Source organism: Eleutherodactylus coqui, chromosome 7 (assembly GCF_035609145.1).
Source record: "Eleutherodactylus coqui strain aEleCoq1 chromosome 7, aEleCoq1.hap1, whole genome shotgun sequence".
Lineage (NCBI taxonomy): Eukaryota > Metazoa > Chordata > Amphibia > Anura > Eleutherodactylidae > Eleutherodactylus > Eleutherodactylus coqui.
Genome location: NC_089843.1, coordinates 160,791,964 through 160,812,659, shown reverse-complemented (window position 1 = coordinate 160,812,659; position 20,696 = coordinate 160,791,964). Strand labels below are relative to the sequence as shown.

At 46.0% G+C, this 20,696-nt stretch overlaps 1 protein-coding gene across 1 annotated transcript in view; it reads right to left on the bottom strand.

The window, feature by feature from the left end:
- TBCK (TBC1 domain containing kinase) overlaps nt 1-20,696 on the bottom strand; it is a 233,466-nt gene that overhangs the window by 210,168 nt on the left and 2,602 nt on the right. The window contains exons 2-3 of the mRNA XM_066573900.1: nt 18,512-18,734; nt 5,375-5,447 (exon numbers count right to left, since the gene is read on the bottom strand). Of these exons, the coding sequence (XP_066429997.1) occupies nt 5,375-5,447; nt 18,512-18,707 (269 nt within the window). The 5' untranslated portion in view covers nt 18,708-18,734. The remainder of the gene's footprint in view (nt 1-5,374; nt 5,448-18,511; nt 18,735-20,696) is intronic.

Sequence of the window (20,696 nt, the reverse complement as noted above, 5' to 3'; positions counted from 1 at the left end):
ATACGGCCGTGTCGATAGAAAAATAAAAAAGTTATGGCTTTTGAAAAATGGAGATGAAAATCCCCCAAAAATCGTTGCGTCCTCAACGATGAAATAGGCCGTGTCATTAAGGGGTTAAAGTGCTGTGCGGAGGGGACGGGTTCCCTTTTAAAGGGGTTTTCTGCTTGTGAAGGAAATTTTCAAAATTTCCCAATATAAAAGGGTTTGCGCCCTGTTTATGGGTATAAATCACACAGACGGTACTTATTTCTGATGTTTCCCGACCTCACCATTTCCCAAGATGGCTGCCGTATCCCTGCTGACCTGCAGCTTAAGACTACATTTATCACAGTGAATCAGGGCAGTGGTAATGTTCGGTGTCGCTGGATGCGGGATGGTGCGGCGGAGACAGATATCCTTACAAAATATGCTTTTACTGACCATAAGCTGCTTAAACATAGTTTCTCTCCACTTCGTAGTTTAAGCCGCCTCACACGGGCGACACGGCAGCACCGCGAGAAAATCGCAGCAATATAGCATCGCTGGTCCGTGCGATATCGCTGCGTCTTCTCACGGCAATACCGCTATTTTGTAGTGCTACAAAGTTGCACAACTTTGTAGCATCACATGCAAGGTTTTTTGGGGAGTAGGGGGGTCTTGAAATACAAGCCCTACCCCGAAAACAGGCTGTAGCTGAAGAAAAGAAAAAAAAGTATATATCATCTCTCCTGCACTGTCCGGGGCGCCGCTGCAGCTTCTCCCGCTCATCTTCTGGCCGGGGATTGAAAAATCCCCGATTGGCTAAGCGTCAGCCAATCACAGCCAGCGCTTCCAGGAGGCGGGGAGTTTTGAATTTGCAGCCAGAAGAGAAGAAGAAGATCAGTGCCGGGACCTGGGGAGAAGATGCGGCCGGGCTGACAGCGCGTCTAAGGTGATGTATGTGTGGAGTTAGGGCTTCAGTTATTGGTATGTCAACTAGAGATACGGCAGCATTAAATTTAATGCTGCTGTATCTCTAGTTGACTTTGGGATTGATTGGGGGTATTTTTGTTTATTGACCCCCATACGGCTTTGCATGAACTTTTCCTCCCCATCCTATTATTTGGATTCCATTATTTGCATGTGTGCTGTTGGACTCTATATCTATATATTCAGTTATTGGTAAGACAGTAGCATTTTTCTACTGTCAAAGTTGCATCGCACCACACGAAAAACGTGTTTTCGTGCGATGCAACAGAGAGAAAGGCTCCATAGGGATCATGGGTTACAAAACCTCACGAGTCTCAGGCATATTGCCAGATCGCAAGGTTTTTGTGTCGGGTTAACATCACATGTGTGAAGGAACCCATAGGAAAGCATGGGCTTCCTATACATGCGATTTGCAGCATTGTAGCAACGCTACAAAATTGCGCGACTTTGTCGCCCATGTAAAGGAAGCCTTAACGTTATGTGATAAACTTGCACTATAAACTCTGCTAAAGTAGGGAGCCGCTACACATGTCATAGACATCACTTATCCAGGTTGTCACATCACTAATGGCGCTTTAATCCCCGCTTCCCATCTTAAGCAGGCCTCCTGCACACGGGCGGATTTGCATTGCGCAGTACGGAGCGGTATTCCGCCTCTGGATTCTGCAGCAAATCCAGCCCATAGCACGCTATGGAAATACGCGATTTCCTGCCAACCAGCGGAAATCAATTGCGATTTTCCGCTCACGGGGGAGAAATCACAGCATGCCCTGATTTTGTGCAGGCTACGCAGGGCTGGCTTCTATTGAAGTCAATGAGTGGACTACAATACCCAGAGAGGTTATCACAATTGGGATTATTTAGTTTAGAAAGATGACGGCTGAGGGGCGACCTAATAACTATGTATAGATATATCAGGGGACAATACAGAGATCTCACCCACCATCTATTTATACCCAGGACTGTAACAAGGGGGCGCCCTCTACATCTAGAGGAAAGAAGGTTTCTACACCAACATGGAAGGAGGTTCTTTACTGTAAGAGCAGTGAGACTATGGAACTCTGTGCCTGAGGACGTGGTGATGGTATATTTGATAAGAGTATAAGAGGGGCCTGAATGTCTTTCTTGAGCGATACAATATTATATGTTATAATCATTAATAACTTCAGCAGGGTCGGTGATCTGGGGATTATTCCGATTGCCAGCTTGGAGTCAGGAAGGAATTTTTTCTCTGAAATGGGTAGAATTGGCTTCTACCTCATTGGGCTTTTCTGCCTTCCTCTGGATCAACATTGGGGGAGTAATAGGGTGAACTGGATGGACCACTGTAGCCTGGTGGCATGTCCTCCCTATGGCCAACACGTCAGGGTTGTGTATGTTGCGGGAAGCACTATTTTGCCCTGTACGATGCCAGACGGAAACAATCAGTAGGGCCCATTTGGTGCTGCTGGGTTCTATCAGATGGATTAATTTGGCCAGTGAGTGCCGTCACGTAGATGTGACATGGGTATAACACATCTAGAGTGGACGGTGCCTTTAAATATGACTTGCTCAGTCCAGAAAGCCTCTGAAAATAAACTTAACGTGAGTGTCCGCAGCAGCTGCGAGAAAGGACAATCATGTCCAGTATAAGGCTGGTAGAGAAAGTGAAGAGCAACTGTGTGGTAATAGCTCCCCAGCGTCTCACAGTCTGGCATGTTTAGCTGATGAATTAGTGTCCCCTCCCGTTACTGGAATGATTAGTGAACCTGGGGGGGTTGCTTTGTCATTGGGAAGTGGTGAAACCAGGATTGTGTGGCCGGGGTAATAGCGTTTCAGGCCTCTCCCTTTTCTTCTGTGAGACCCCCAGCTGGACCACTTTGTTTTGCAGAGTTTTGTGTAAGTTCTTAAGGCCTCATGTCCACTGGGAAATTCAGGCCCGCGAGGATTCTCCATGCAGAATCCCACAGCAGGTCCCTCCTTTCCCGCAGACATGAGGCCTGAAAATAAGATTTACTTACCTGTTCGGACGCTGCGGATCTGCCCTCTGTCGCGGCCAGATCTTCTTTCTTAAGCCCAGCGGATTTGCTCGGCACGCCGGCAGCGTGCCGCGAGCATGCGCTGGGCACATCGTTTTCTTTTTTGAACTTCTGCTCTCCCGCGGCACAGCAGAAATACAGCTGCAGGTGTGCCGCGGGAGCGGACGGCGCCCATAGGCTTCAATGGAAGCCGAGGGAGACCCGCACGAAATGGAGCATGCTGCAGGTGTTTTCCCGCAATTGTGATCCGCGTGGCAGGGAAAAATGGCATCCGCAGGCATTTAATTACCTGCGGGTGTCCATGGCATCCCTATGGGCGCAGATCACGCTTGCGGGACACCCGCACGGATTTACCAAATACATTTTACAAGTGGACATGAGGCCTAAGGTCTTGTTCACATTAGCGTTAACCTCCATTAGGAATTTCCATTTCTCGATTCCGTTCTTGGAGCAGAGAAATAAAATTAAATGTATTGTTTTTTTCCTCATTGATTTAAAAAAAAAAAAAAAAAGTTAGTTTGCTTTCCTTTCCATTCCATTAAAAAAACAAAAACGGAACTGGAGCGCAAGCAAACAAAAATCTGTGTCCGCTAGGAGCTAGCATGGATGTGTGCTATTATTTCAGCAAGTTTTGGCATAACTTATTTGTAAGTTTACCAGGCAGAAAGAAGTCGCACTGCTGAGCCCTGTCCATTATGCAGAAAAGTGGTAGAGGCTGCACATAACTGCAAAAAGTAGTAATGTTGTGTGCAAAACCCCACGTGCACCAAATTTTCACATTTTTGACACCAGAGTACTAGCGTACATGCATTAGTAAATCCCCCACCTCCTCGCAGTATGTTTAAAAATGTCTAAATATACATAAATATTTTTTCGTAATTTTTCAAATTCGCCTTGCAGAAGCCAAGTGGCTAAGCTGTGGATTTCTGCAGAAGCTGTGCACATGTATACCTGCAGATTTACCCCTTTTTGAATGGGCAAATTTGCTTTTGGAACTCCTGACGTGGATCTAGTGTGATGTCACTTTTTTTATTTCGCATGTGGCTTTGAAATCTCGCAGCCAGAGTGTGACCCGGCCATGTGCATGTGGCCTAACGGGCAACCAAATAACTATATATAAATACATTAAGGGACAATACAAGGATCTCTCCCATGATCTGGTTATACCCAGGACTGCAACGGTGTTACGTTTGTGTGGGCAAATGAGAACGTGACCCAGAATGCCAGGCAACACCAGGTGAACTACCACAGATAAATACCTGTCCCGAACCTCTACTGGTGTAAGTGACACTGACCTACCTGAGCGGATAGAACACATACATAGTACACCACCGACAGGGACAACTAGACAAGATAACACACAGCCAGAATCCCACCATACAGCAGCAAACACGCAAACACTAGTAGCAGATGTAAATACTATAAATACCAGGTATTAGTTGACATTTTGATCAAAACATGGAAGCTAGCGGGCCACGTCACGGCTCCTGGCTATACCACTAGCCCCTACACTAACCAGGAGTCCAGCAACACAGCCAAACAAAACCCAAGCCACAAACTCCTCTTGCTGCCACCACACATAGGACTAGCTCACACCACAACAAACAGGAGAAAGACCAGCAGCCACTAGGAAAGGAGCTGGTGTATATATGAGCACAGACCTTGAGGATTGGCTGACTAGAAACCAATGTAGTACAACAGATCACAGCCAGCACAACCCTTACAGACGGTAACAAGAGGGCATCTGCTACGTCTAGAAGAAAGCGGGTTTCATCACAAACACAGAAGGGGGTTCTTTACAGTAAGAGCAGTAAGACTGTGGAACTCTCTTCCTGAGGACGTGGTGATGGCAAAATCCATAGAGGAGTTTAAGAGGGTACTAGATACTTTTCTTGAGCGATACGATATTACAGGATATAGACATTAAATAATCAGCGGGGGTTGTTGTTCTGGGTCTTGCATGCAGGTTGGAACTCTCAAACATTGATCTGAGGATTATTTTGACTGCCATTTTGGAGGAAAGAATTTTTTTCCCCCAAATGGCCTCAATTGGCTTCTGCCTCATTGGGGTTTTTTTTTGCCTTCCTCAGGATCAACAAGGGAGGGGCAGAAACAGACTGAACTAGATGGACATTGTCTTCATTCAGCCTAACATACTATGTTACTATGATAGGTCATCCATAAAAAAAAATGCCTAGAGTCCCGGACAACTGCTTTAAGTGTATATCTTTTCTTACTTTTAGCTCATTTAGTTTTGAATGCCTAGAACATAACGAGGTATGGTTTCACTACACATATACACATCTCCTTCCACCCCATGGTTGACTATATCAGGCAAGTTCCCGTCTGCCCATCAGTTTTTGTTTGACAGTTTTTACAAACAAGGATGTCCAGAATGGAGACGTTACCTCACAGGCTTCCTGCTCCGTAGCAAATCTTCAAGACTTTTTTCATAGTGTTCAGCTACGACCACCAGTCTCTCTGAGGAGGTAAGCAGAGAATAAATCAAAATGTTATAAAGTAGTGAAACTTTGAATACATTATTACAAGTCAACAAAAAGAAAAAAAAACACCGACAAAAGTAGAAAAGTACAAACAAGAATAACATAATACTTTATCTAGAAATGCTGTGGACATGAACATGGGTAAATTGGGGTAGATATTATAACTGTGCTTATAGTCCTTAGAAAAAAATATAAAAGGCGCCTCTGGTGATTTGTTTAATTCACTAACTATGTAGCTAGTCTCTTGCTCACGACCTGAAGGTTGCAGGTTCAGTCCCTGCATGGTTCAGGTAGGCGACTCAAGGTTGACTTTGCCTTCCATCCTACCGAGGTCGGTAAAGTGAGTATCCAGCTTGCTGGGGGTAATAAATAAAATTACCTAAATGTGCTGCGGAATTAGTTGGCGCTTTAATTAAAGATTAATTTTCATTCATTTATTTCTATGTGAAACTCCTGGCCTCTGTTTCCTCACATGTGATCTCAGTTCTGACAAGCTCGATCTGCTTGGGGTTATGCATTGATTTTCTAGTGAAATTCTCAGTTTTTGTGATGCAAATGATCATGCAAGTCTCGTACAATACACCGATCAGCTTACAAAAAAGCCTTGTTCGATGCGCAAATACATTTGCAATTGCGCATATGTTCGTGCGTAGCCTGCCTGAAGCTTTAGGGGCAGCGGTAATAGGTCAGCTGATCACAACACCGCTGCAGAGTTGGCACTTCATGTATAGTCATCATCCTATAAGTTGCCCTCCATTAATGTATTCCAGGTATCCAGGACATATGGCGAATAAATAAAAGACGGAAAAACCAGACATGTTCTGTTTATGATACAAAAATAACTCCCCGAACCATAAAACGACTTTAAAGAAATGTATTATAAGCAATACGGGTCATCCAAACATCCTGAATGGTCCGCACACCGAAATCTGGAAAATATATGTTCCAATGAAAGTTTTTACTACAGGTAATTTAGTGGATTTCATTCCCAGAGAGAAGGAACTCCCATCAGCGCTGCCGCTGCAGCCGAGCGCAGCGCTGTCGTAGCCCAGACACATTACAGTTTAACAGCTCCCCGCAGCCTCAGAAAAGACTGGGAATTTCTCGGTGCGGAGTTTATAACTCACACGCCTGTACGTGTTATTTTCGTCAGGACATCGGGACAGATAATGACGGAGAGGGACATAATCTCCAGGGTCTCTTAACCACATGTTTGTCTTCAATTATCTCGCCCGATGACCTAATGCTGCATACAGATCACAGAGTTGGGGACACGTCATGTCACGTTATACACTAATTATTGTCATTGGGGGAATACATAAACCGAGGAACGGCCTCTTTGTAGGAGATTAGTGTCTGGTGTGAAGAATACACCGCAATCATAGAAACATTTGGTCTGCATAATGATTTCAGCTCTGAAACCTTCAGAACTGGAAATGCAGCTTTAGACTATAATGTATGTTGTAATATAATATTCCTTGGTCAATGGTTTGAGAACCAAATGTGGCTCTCAGACCCTCGGCATGTAGCTTCCAAGGTAACATACCATGTTTCCCAGAAAACAAGACCTACTCCATAATAAGCTCTACCCTAATTTTCAGGGTGGCTTAAATTTAAGCCATCCCCCAAAACTAAGCCCTAGCTACACTAGGTAAAAAAAACAATACTCACCTCACAGGTGCTGTCCCGGTCCCTCTCGCTACTCTCCAGCGGTGACAGAGAATTCTGTTCCTGGTAACGTGGGTTGAATACTCCGCCTCCAGCAAGAAATTGCATTGAATGGCTGGGATTGGCTCATCAAGCACCGGCTGTGATTGGCTGAGGCTGTGGTCCTGAGCCAATCACATCGATCTCTTGCTGGAGTAGGGGTATTTAACACACGTTACCAGGAAGAGAATGCTCTGTCACCACTGAGGACGATACGGAAGACTGCTGGAGTGGAGTAAGAGGGACTGAGACGGCGCCTGCTAGGTAAGTATTAACACCCCCCCAAAAATAAGACACTGTGCCTCTTTTGGGGCAAAAATTAATATAAGACATTGTCTTATTTTCGGGGAAACATGAAAGTATACTAGGCTGAAGAAAGACAAATTTTCATCCAGTTCAGCTTGTTTCCACCCCCTCTTGTTGATCCAGAGAAAGGCAAAAAACCTCAATGAGCCAATTTACCCTTATTTTTGGGGAAAAAAAATCCTTCCCGGCTCCATAATGGCAGTCAGAACAATCCCTGGATCTAGAAACACATGAGATGTGTTAGCATTTCTAGAATTTGGTACCATACCTTTAAGAACGGGGTTGTGCCAATATTAGAAGTTATACCCTATCCATAGGATAAAGGGATAACTTCCTGATCGGTGGCGGTCCGGCCCCCACCGATCCCAAGAACAAGAGTCTGGGGCATCCCCAAATGAATGGAGTGATGGTCGCACATACACACCACCACTTCATTTATTTCAGCGGGACTGCTGGAGATAGCTGGGACTGTTTTAGTGTAGCTATATACAGGCCGGATGACAAAATATACATCTCCGCAGCCTCCAAAATGACTGAGCATTGTTTTACCTTACAGTATGAAGAAGAGCTCTGGAGCACAAACTGCAGCTCTAAGACATGTTATACAGTTCACACAAGAACAGGAACATTCGGGAACATGTGTAAGTTTTATTATTTGGGCAGAAGGAGGTTTTAAACACTTCCAAATGAAACTTCTAATAAAAAAGATATTTGTAGGATGTTACAAGAAAGTGTTGAAAGACATGGCTGAACACAGAAGAGGGACGAGAACGGCTATTATTACAATAGGCAAGGGCAGCACACATGAATATATATATATATATATATACCAAGAGTATCTTGGCTGCTATGTAACGTGCTGTATATCTTGTTCTGCCCCGTCTCTCCTGATTGTATCTAAAGTACAGATGTAAATCAGAGCGGGGCAGTCGTTGAGGTCTGCAGATATTGTACATGTGCACTAAACAGTATTTATAGCTAGGATATTGGAACAATCCCTTCTTCCTATTATTACTTTTAAACAGTTCATAACTTTAAGCTCTTGAAAGGCAAAAGTGTGTGCTGGAAACTGCAAGTGGTTCTGGACTGCACACTGCAATCAGGGTTACTGCACTGCGGGGAATGTCTCACTGCAGACACTCACCTTCCTTACCGCTATCTAACATCTTCAGCCTTGCAGGAAAGTTAGTAAATGTTGGCTTCAAATGAGTGGGGAAAGAGAGTGGGACTGGAATAATCTTTGTTAATGTCTCAATAAACAACTGTAGGATTTCGCATGAGCTTGAATGTCGTAGTTTCTACTTCTTTGATAGTGGATACGTATCCCACCACTGAGCACCATTTATGGTGACCCAAAATGACTCCAAAGAATGCTAGAGCCGAACGTACAAAACTTCTAGAAGTAACCCTTATAAAAATAGGTGAGAACTGCAGAACTGAGCTGCTGTGTGCCACTCCTCATGTAACCGGCCGGTAAATGGTGGCTCATCACATACATAATATATACAGTACATAATACATACATAACACATACATAACACATACATAATATAAACATAACACATACATAATACATACATAATATAAACATAACATACATAACACATACATAATATATACATAACACATGCATAATATACATATAACACATGCATAATATATACATAATACATACATAATATAAACATAACACATACATAACACATACATAATATATACATAACACATACATAATAAATACATAATACATAGATAACACATACATAATACATACATAACACATACATAATATATACATAATACATACATAATAAATACATAATACATACATAGCTCCAGCAGGAAAACTTCTTCATGGTCAGGGGAAATTTGATATAGATTATGCTTACTTGGATAGGTATTTCAAAAATAGACATTTATGCCACCACTGGGGGCAGCACTTCTTAGAAGACCCTGGGGGTCCCGTGAGCACTGCTTTGCAATAGAAGCGGTATAAGATGATGGCGAGGGACAGAATTGATGGCTGCCCTGCTATATCTGTGTCTCCCGTAAAGCATAGTGGGGACAGGCATGTACAAGCTCTCTCCTCCCTCCTTACTGCTATGTGAAACCGGGATCATGGAACCTGTGGGGGTCATCTATCAGACATCTCTAGAATATCCAACGTGTATGCCATAAAGGTCTATAGTAAGAATACGTTTTTAAAGGGATACTGTCATTACCTTTGCACCCCATAAATTAATTTATTCAGCTTAAAGGTGAGGAAACAGCGGGTAGGGGGAGGTATCTTTCATACCCACCGGGCACGCCGTTCCACACCACGTCCCTGCAAGACTAGAATGTGTCAGCAGCTCCCATAGAGGTGAATGGGAGATGTGAGTGCAAAAAGAGCCACGTTGCTGCCATGTGCAAAGCGCGCAGGGACATAGCACTGGAGTGGAGCGCCTGTGGTGTATGAAAGATACCTCCCCGGACTCCCTGATCCCTTACCTTTGAAAATATGGTGCAGGATTAAGGATCCTGGTCCTGCAATCTAGCAGGAACAGGTCGGGTCTTTGGCTGTCAGTGACAGACGAGGACCTAGAGGAGAAGGCAGAAACGATTTTTAACTGCTTCTGCTTCTTCTCTTGCAGTCTACATAGTCCTCAATAAGCGCTATGTAGCAAATAGAGAAAGCGGAAGTGTTGCTTCCGCTAGTCGATGCCACTATCATGTGTCTGCAGAGGAGCTACAGGGTCTTAGCAAACCCAGATCAGCTCTGCTATTGATTATTCTCACACTAGGGGGATGTTTTCCCTGTAACTTGGAGACCCCACTTACAGTGGAAAAGTGAGAAATTAAATTTAAAAAAACGACAATGTCTTATATGACATCATAAGGGTTAATGCCCATAGCTGGACTTCTATTGAATCTAATAGCTCAATGTTCACGCAGCGGAATTCCGCAGCGTGAAATAACCGCGGCATGTCCTATTTGCCGCGGGAATACGAGTGGACAGCTTCCATTGTAGTCAATGAAAGCCGGCAGTCACGCTATACGTACGCTGTAGTCCCGCGGAAGTACAGCGTTAATACGTGCCCTGCCCACAGCCGTTGCGTCATATGACACTACCAGAGTGCCATGAGCTGTACTGCGCATGTGCACTGACGCCTCATGCAGGACCTGCACAGCGGATCCGGGAGGCAAGTATGGGGTCTTTAGTGGGGAAAGCGCTGTGACGGACTTGGCTGCGGTATTCCGCTTGCGGAGTTCGTCACGGCCGTGGGCATGAGCCCTAAGAGATATTTTTTTTTTTTTAAATGTAGCATCCAAAGTAAAAAGAAAGTAAACAATAAAATAAAAATATATAAATAAAAACTCGCCAACCCACTGCCGACACCAACCAAAGAAATACCGTCGCCATACGCACCTTGTAATCGGCGACTATGCAAATTATATATCAAATAGTCTGAAACAAAGTGAGGCCGCCTGCAGATGGGTGGGTCGGATCCGGCGGAGAGAATTCTCGCCGCGGGACCCGACCCCAGCGCCTGCAGGGAGGAGCGCGTCCTCACCCGCGCCCGGCGGCCCCGGCTCTTTCATGTGCCAGCTGCCGGCGCATGCGCAGACCGGAGCCGGCAGCCGGGTGAGTGACGTTTCTGTGCGAGGCTCTGCGAGCCCCGCACAAAAATAGGACATGCCGCGGTTTGTTTGCCGCGCGACATTTCGCGCGGCCAAACCGCGGCCGTCTGCATAGGAGTGCGTATTGTAATGCACTCCTATGCAGGTTTTCAGTGGCGGAAATCCCACCGCGGGATTTCCGCCCGTGTGCAGGCAGCCTGAGGAAGACTGTACTTTGCTTTAGTGTAAATATAAATGAACAATAAAAAAACAAAAAACTTTGTTTTTTTTTTTTAGCTTTTTACTTTTATTAAAACTAAAAGAACTGGGGGGAAAAAATCTGTGAAAAGTATATTAAAAGAATAGCCCTATATGTCACGGGGCAAAAAATGAGGCAAAAAGTTTAGTAGCTGAAGAAAAAAAAAAATTTCAAAATAGGGCCCCAAAACCAACATTAAAAAGTGTCTGGTCCTTTTGTTCCAAAACACACTTGTCCTTAATAATGAGACGACTGTTGACACGCTGTAAAAGCTGTAAAGTGATCAGTAGGAAACCGCAAGTGTCACAGTATTATGGGGGATGTAAAGGGTTGTATCAGATTAGAAAGAAATGGTGACATTTTTCTAAAAACAACGCCACGCTTGTCCATGGACTATGTCAGGTACTGCAGCTCAGCTCCATTTAAAGGCATGAGCCTGAGCTGCGGTACCATGCGCAGACAATGGGCAAGACTGGCACAGTTTCTGAAGAAAGCTGCCATGTTTTTCTAATCTGACACAATCCCCTTAAAAGGGTGGGATGTTTCGGAATGTAGTTTTTATATGCTTAGAAACACAAAAAGAAGGGAAAAAAAGTTTATCATAACCGAAACTCCCAAGAGGAAGTTCTGCGATACAAGTTATGCAGCACGTAAACTCTTGCCATAATCCCTTCTAAAGACATGAGTTCACTCTGAACCAGCAGAGGCCGTTGTCTACCCCGTAGGTGCCTACAGACAGCTGTATTACAGTACGGAGCCCTTCCCTCAGCCATGTAATCCGCCGTGAGGCTCCTGATCCACCATCAGCATGCAAGTAATAAAGACAATTGTCAGTGAGCATTATACGTCCTCGGTGTCCGGGAGGTGATGAAAAGCTCGACATCTGGAGAAGCAATTAGAAGGTTGTGTTGTAGCAGATTCCCAAGTCCTCGGCATGTTCTGCTCTCCAAGGTAATGAAGGAGGGATGGAAATGTATCCCTCGCAACACCGAAAACACAGCAAAACAAGGGCACACCTAAGCCTCAGGCGTGACTACCGGGGTGCCAGCCGCTGTGGGGCACGCTATTAAAAGGGCTTTCCAGAACAAGGATATTGTTGACCTATCCATCAATATCAGATTGGTGGGGTCAACCTCTTGGAAATCCCACCATCAGTTGTTTAAAGGGCCGCCGCACTCCCGTAAGTGCTAGTCTCTTCTCAGGCATGTGACATCATGTTCACCAGCCCTATGGCCGAGAGCGGCTCCGTCCCATTCATGAGCTGCCGTAGCATGATGAAGAAGCTGGCCACCACACGTCTGCTGGGAATCATATGTTGTCTGGACTTTTACAGATTTATCTTTGATGGCCTTTCCTTAGGACAGATCAACATTAGCTGATCAGCAGGGGGTGCCGCTCAGTATCTGTACTAGCAAAGCCTTAACAGGCTGCAATTCACATTACGACCACTGGGGCACACACAGCAACGCATATAAACCCCCTGACGAAATGCAACTAGGGGTTATTTTTGGGGGAGGGTCTATATTGCAACCCCTCTTAAAAAATCAGGGTAGGGCTTATCTTCAGGGAAACAGGGTAGCACCTACAGAAAAGTTGCAACTTAGATATGGAGTGGGTTCGGAAGCCCCCCTGACCCACTGCTGTTGCAGATGCATCTACATGGCAACCTGGAATCAAGTGCAAGCCCCCAGGAAAGCCCTGTATTGCAGTCTAGAAGCATTCCTCCCAACTTTTGAACATTGAAAGCAGGACAATTCTTATGTTGCACTATGTGTATCACAGAAAATGTATCCGCATTAGGCCACTTCTGCTGAGCCATGGCCTTGGTATCCTCTCACAATAATAGTGCCCCTCAGTGACCGCTTAAAGTACTAATAGACCTCTAAGTAACAGCGAGATTCCAGTTCCACTCAGTGAAAGTGATTACAATGCCGGTACCTCAAGTGATCACAGAAGTCTTTGACTGGAGTAACTCAAGCGCGTGCCCTACATCGCTAAGGTGACAGAGGCGAGCGCCCTACATCGCTAAGGTGACAGAGGCGAGCGCCCTACATCGCTAAGGTGACAGAGGCGAGCGCCCTACATCGCTAAGGTGACAGAGGCGAGCGCCCAACAACGCTAAGGTGACAGAGGCGAGCGCCCTACATCTCTAAGGTGACAGAGGCGAGCGCCCTACATCTCTAAGGTGACAGAGGCGAGCGCCCTACATCGCTAAGGTGACAGAGGCGAGCGCCCTACATCGCTAAGGTGACAGAGGCGAGCGCCCTACATCGCTAAGGTGACAGAGGCGAGCGCCCTACATCTCTAAGGTGACAGAGGCGAGCGCCCTACATCTCTAAGGTGACAGAGGCGAGCGCCCTACATCGCTAAGGTGACAGAGGCGAGCGCCCAACATCGCTAAGGTGACAGAGGCGAGCGCCCAACATCGCTAAGGTGACAGAGCGAGCGCCCAACATCGCTAAGGTGACAGAGCGAGCGCCAACATCGCTAAGGTGACAGAGGCGAGCGCCCTACATCTCTAAGGTGACAGAGGCGAGCGCCCTACATCGCTAAGGTGACAGAGCGAGCGCCCAACATCGCTAAGGTGACAGAGCGAGCGCCCAACATCGTTAAGGTGACAGAGCGAGCGCCCAACATCGCTAAGGTGACAGAGCGAGCGCCCAACATCGCTAAGGTGACAGAGCGAGCGCCCAACATCGCTAAGGTGACAGAGCGAGCGCCCAACATCGCTAAGGTGACAGAGCGAGCGCCCAACATCGCTAAGGTGACAGAGCGAGCGCCCAACATCGCTAAGGTGACAGAGCGAGCGCCCAACATCGCTAAGGTGACAGAGGCGAGCGCCCAACATCGCTAAGGTGACAGAGCGAGCGCCCAACATCGCTAAGGTGAAAGAGCGAGCGCCCAACATCGCTAAGGTGACAGAGCGAGCACACTACATCGCTAAGGTAACAGAGCGAGCACCCAACATCACTAAGATAACAGAAACGTGCGCCCTACATCGCTAAGGTGAAAGAGCGAGCGCCCAACATTGCTAAGGTGAAAGAGCGAGCGCCCAACATCGCTAAGGTGAAAGAGCGAGCGCCCAACATCGCTAAGGTGAAAGAGCGAGCGCCCAACATCGCTAAGGTGAAAGAGCGAGCGCCCAACATCGCTAAGGTGACAGAGCGAGCACACTACATCGCTAAGGTAACAGGGCGAGCACCCAACATCACTAAGATAACAGAAACGTGCGCCCTACATCGCTAAGATAACAGAGAGAGCGCCCAATATCGCTAAGGTAACAGAGAGAGCGCCCTACATCGCTAAGGTAACAGAAGCGTGCGCCCTAAATAGCTAAGGTAACAGAGCGAGCGCCCTACATCACTAAGGTAACAGAGCAAGCGCCCTACATTGCTAAGGTAACAGAGCAAGCGCCCTACATCACTAAGGTAACAGAAGTGTGTGCCCTAAATCGCTAAGGTAACAGAGCAAGCGCCCTACATCACTAAAGTAACAGAGCAAGCGCCCTACATTGCTAAGGTAACAGGAGCGTGCGCCCTAAATCGCTAAGGTAACAGAGCGAGCGCCCTACATCACTAAAGTAACAGAGCAAGCGCCCTACATTGCTAAGGTAACAGAAGCGTGCGCACTAAATCGCTAAGGTAATAGAGTGAGCGCCCTACATTACTAAGGTAACAGAGCGAGCGCCCTACATCACTAAGGTAACAGAAGCGTGTGCCCTGAATCGCCAAGGTAACAGAGCGAGCGCCCTACATTGCTAAGGTAACAGAGCGAGCGCCCTACATTGCTAAGGTAACAGAGCGAGCACCCTACATTGCTAAGGTAACAGAGCGAGCGCCCTACATCACTAAGGTAACAGAAGCGTGTGCCCTGAATCGCCAAGGTAACAGAGCGAGCGCCCTACATTGCTAAGGTAACAGAGCGAGCGCCCTACATCACTAAGGTAACAGAGCAAGCGCCCTACATCGCTAAGGTAACAGAGCGAGCGCCCTAAAGAGATAATCCTGATGGTCGGTAACAGATGGTCACGTGGCGTGGGCACTGGCCGAGGCTTTCAATTAAGAACACCAAAGACAGTCAGCAAGTGCGGAAACTGACAGGAAACGGACTCAGAAGTTCAGGGAAAGCGGTGGTGTCCAGGACAACCCAAGAACTGGTTGTATAAACAGCGTTTCCAATCCCCAGGTGTGACAGCAGTGCCGGCTATTTCCACAAAGTCTACAGAAAAGCACCAGGAAACTGGCATTGAAGTGCGGTGTGAGTCAAGCTCTCCGGGTAATAGATTGGCCTTTTACAGACACGGTGACACCAAATAGGTTTTCTTTGTTCTTTTGATTTTTCTATGTTAAAAACGAGGAAGAGGAGTTAAACTTTTAACATTTTTTATTTTTTTCTAATAATTAAAACCCCTCTAACTTATTTTAACTTTTTTCTTACTCCACTTAGGGAACTTAAACTTGCAATTGTTTGACCGCTGAGATAACAGTTTATTTTATTTTTGCAGGCATCCTATTTAATATTTCCATTAGAAAGACTTAATGGGAAAAAAAACCATAGCAGCCTTAAGGGCCTTCACAACGCACCCTGCGATCTTGTTGTAGGGGAACATTTTGGAAGATGGAGTCGTCTAAATGGTTAGTGAGCCAAGATCAGTGTTATCTACGATCCTGGCCGCTGCTAATACCTTCTGCATGTGGGGCAGTCTTGGACATCGTCCATACAAAACCTCCATGCATGCCTGACGCCATAAGGAAAAATACAAAACAGTGCAGAACTGTATTGCTTTGTGCTTCCTGTTTCCTAATACAAAATGAGTGTTCAAAAGGTCATATGCATCGTAAAATAGTACCAATGAGAACTACAAGCCGCCCTGCAAAGCCAAGCCCTCACACCGCTCCAGCAATAAAAGGTGTATGGGTCTCAGAATGCAGCAGCAGACAGCAAGGTGTCTTTTTTTTAAATAGTAAAGCATTAAAAAAAATGTGTATAAATTTGGCATCACCCCAAATTGTAATGACCTACAGAATAATGTAAACATATCCTTTTTACAGCAGTATAAAACAATACCTCCAAAATAATGGTACTACGGTCTTTTCTTACCTTTTCACACAACCAAAAAACTGTTAAAAGCTTTTCAATACAAAGTCATGGAATAGGAAGCCATATTGTATAGGACCCCCACTAGCCCAGTGAAGTATAGCAACTCGACGTGGCAACGATTCCACAAGTGGAAGGAAGACGGCTGGAGGGATATAGAGCCATGCTGTCTGGATAGCCGCCCCCAGCTCCGTGGTATCTGTAGATACAGGATCCCGGGTGTGAATGGACCTCTACACCACATCCCATAGATGGTCGATTGGGCTCATGTCAGAGAATGCGTAGGCCACACCATTGGTAGGGATCCACCCAGAGTGGTAAAGCTTTCTACAATGTATTCCGCTATACACGACACTGCGGAGTGAGGAATGGTAAATGCCCACACAAATTCGGAAATAGAATGTCCCATCCGTCTGGCACCCACTATCATGGGTTCCAACTCTATTGCCGTTGTCTTGCCATGAGCATGCTGACCAGTGTTCAGTCTCAATCAGAGAAGATCAATCCCACCACAGCCTTTGCCATAAGCTGAGACCCACAGTTGGGTCTCCTTAAAAAGTAACCTTTATTAATGTGTAGTAAAATATATTGTAGTAGCAATGAATAAAAAAAGATCAGAGACTTGATGTCTCTGATCTCGATGTCTCTTAGACAAAACAGTCTAAGAGAAACAATATCCTGCCTTGCTGATCATGCACAAATGTCAGGGTCAGGACTGTAAGACTAGCTGCAAATGATGCACTACTATGCAGCAGTACACTGCTATGTGCTAAAGATTCAGCAAGTGATTATATCCCTGCATGAACTGCCCGTATGTGTGATAAATGCTGCCAGATAAATGGAGTCTGACATAGCAGGATGGACTACATGTGGCAGTTCATCCAGTCTACAGACATACAGGGATTGTCCAGGATATAAACTCAATTTTGCTACATGCAGGAAAGTTACTAAGATAACAAAACCAACACTGCACTATTCAACCCTGACCAGTCCAGCTCTACCACTTCGGCGGTCCCACTGAGCTTTGTTTCCTTCCCAGCAGCATTGATGTGCCATACATGCATTTGACCAATGCCTCAGAGAGCAGTGCTAGAATGTACGGCAGAAGAGCGCCGACACCAATGCTAGAATGTACAGACGACCACCGGGAACAGTGCTAGTATATACGGCAGAAGACCGCCGAGACCAGTGCTAGTACATACGGCAGAAGACCGCCAAGACCAGTGCTAGTACATACGGCAGAAGGCCGCCGAGACCAGTGATAGTATATACGGCAGAAGACCGCCGAGACCAGTGCTAGTACATACGGCAGAAGACCGCCGAGACCAGTGCTAGTACATACGGCAGAAGACCACCGAGACCAGTGCTAGTACATACGGCAGAAGACCGCCGAGACCAGTGCTAGTATATACGGCAGAAGACCGCCGAGACCAGTGCTAGTATGTATGGCAGAAGACCGCCGAGACCAGTGCTAGTATATACGGCAGAAGACCGCCGAGACCAGTGCTAGTATATACGGCAGAAGACCGCCGAGACCAGTGCTAGTATGTACAACACAAGACCGCCGAGACCAGTGCTAGTACATACGGCAGAAGACCGCCGAGACCAGTGCTAGTATGTACGGCAGAAGACCGCTGGGACCAGTGCTAGTATGTACGGCAGAAGACCGCTGGGACCGGTGCTAGTATGTACGGCAGAAGACTGCCGAGACCAGTGCTAGTATATACAGCAGAAGACCGCTGGGAACGGTGCTAGTGTGTACGGCAGAAGACCGCCGAGACCAGTGCTAGTATGTACGGCAGAAGACCGCTGGGACCAGTGCTAGTATGTACAGCAGAAGACCGCTGGGACCAGTGCTAGTATATACGGCAGAAGACATCTGAGACCAGTGATGGGTTGTACACATGGAGTGCACGTAGGGCATGTCATTGCTGCAGATCCAAGCAACAAAGACCAGAGAGGACCACCAGTATGGCAGTACGAGATATAAACGGATGAATATAGGATTTCTTTTCCCCAACCTTCCTATTCTGATCCCAGATCATATCTCCTTAACAGTTGTTCCTCCTTACCATGCTTGCCACGGGTGATATCCACGTACTGACAGAGCCGGGGGTGGACGATGGTCTTGAGAATTTGAAATCGTCCCAGGATTTTGATTGAGTTCGGAGTAAGAGGGAGACCGTTACTTCCACATACATCGTGAGGGAGAGCGGATGCAAAAAACGTGAAGGCTCCCAGTCCTGCGTCCCTTAGAGGAGCCATCATGGAGGACCGCCTGCGACTCGCTGAGAACTGCAGACACAATACAAGATGCAGGTTAGTAACGGCATTCAGTACGGCCGACGCGGCTGCTGCTTCACATATTTCTATCATACACTGACGGGCGCAGTGGACTGGTTAAAGGGATTGTCTTAAAGATTAGGCATTTCATAATGAATGGCAATATTATACGTAGGGTTTCGATTCCTTAGCAAACTCCAGATCCCGTCTTAATGCCCGTAAATGGAAACAGTCTTGCTTAAGTCCAGAGAGAGGTCAGCGATCTCTTGGTACCAGGTCTGTAGGAGGCGCTAGACTCTGAATATAAAGGATGCTCCAATTCACTGACAGCAGAGAGAGATCTTGAAAACAGCAAGAAGTTGAAGGACGAAGTATTAGAGCGTCTCAAACATTTTTCCTATTTAAAGATTTGGTCTTTTTTTTTAACCCTTTAAGGACCCAGCACAGTAAATTTACAGCTCCTGGTTCTTGGCTTTAATCTTGACTGATAGCAGAAGTACGCCGCGGGATTAAAGCTCCTGCAATCAAGCAGGAGCAGGTTGAGTCCTCAGCTGTCACACACACAGGGACCCAGAGAAGAAGGGAGAAGTGTTTTTATACTTGCTTCTGCCTTCTTCTTTCCAGGCTACACATTACTCAATGAACTCTATGTAATAAAGAGATTAGGCGGAAGTAGTTCCGCCATGCTACTCAGCGATCATGTGACTGCGGGTGTCCTCTGTCACAAAACAGCAAAAAGGGTCATACCAGACCCAGATCAGCTCTGTTAGTGACTATTGTCAGTACATGGGGATGTTTTTTCTTTGTAACTGGGGTTCCTATGGCTGTCTCAGCTACAATGGAAGGCCTTATTTACATGAGCGTATATCGGACGGCGTTTTCACGGCTGGCCAATATACATTTCCATCAAACAGTTCCCCCCTTCCCACCGCCTCATCGGCTCTCTGCCTTTCTTCTCCACTCCAGAGCTTGCAATGGGAGGAAGGGGGAATAAGCCCAAAAAGTGTGAGATTAAAAAAAAAAAAAACCAATGACGACCTCCAGAGGCCTTTATATGACATTATGGGGGACATAGATGCTAAAAAAAATTAATAATTTAAAATATAATATGGAAATTTTAAAAGAGACAGAAAAACTCACTTGATGCGCTCCATCCAACTGTATCACCCAGTGAAAATCTTACTTGATGTGGGGTGCCTTGGACTCCTGGCACCCCAATATCCAAAGAAGCAGGGAAATTCCAACGATGCAGAGGTGTATTTCATAAAACAATTTATTATACACATGCAAAGGTAAGTGGATAGATATCGCAACGCGTTTCGGCTTTTTGTAAGCCTTTTTCAAGCATAAGGGACACATGTCTAGTGGTTCCTATTTATAGCTGACATACTCTAAGGGGAAGGGGAAGGGGAGGAGTTTCAATCTAAACAATCTGCAAACCCTAAACAATATATTTTCTAATTAATCACATCCTACTCTCATTATTATTGGTATATTATTATTGATGTTAGGACATTATATCTAAAAACTATGTATATTTAGCGGTCCCCTTACGAGGACACTACACTATCACCACGTGATCGGAGCTCAGGACGGGGGGGGGGGGGGGGGAGAGAGAAAGGGGGGGAGGGATGGAGGGAGGGAAGGAAAGAGAGGCAGGGTCTATATATTGCTGCACCATAATGGGAGCAATATGGTGCAGCAATATATAGACCCTGCCTCTCTTTCCCCCAGGGGATGTCTTAGGACTACCAACGTATCCCACTCCAATCGATTTGAAATACTTCAGTGGACCCATGAACTGACCGGTACCTTTTACTAGGACCGGTTCAGTTGCGGTGAGTTCTTTTACTATATTGTTCCTGTCTGTAACCTCGTTGTACACCATCGGAGCGCCGCTTCTGATTTACTGTTTATTCTTAAAATATAATATACTAATTTTAAAAGTAAGCTATAAATTAAGAATTTTTTTTT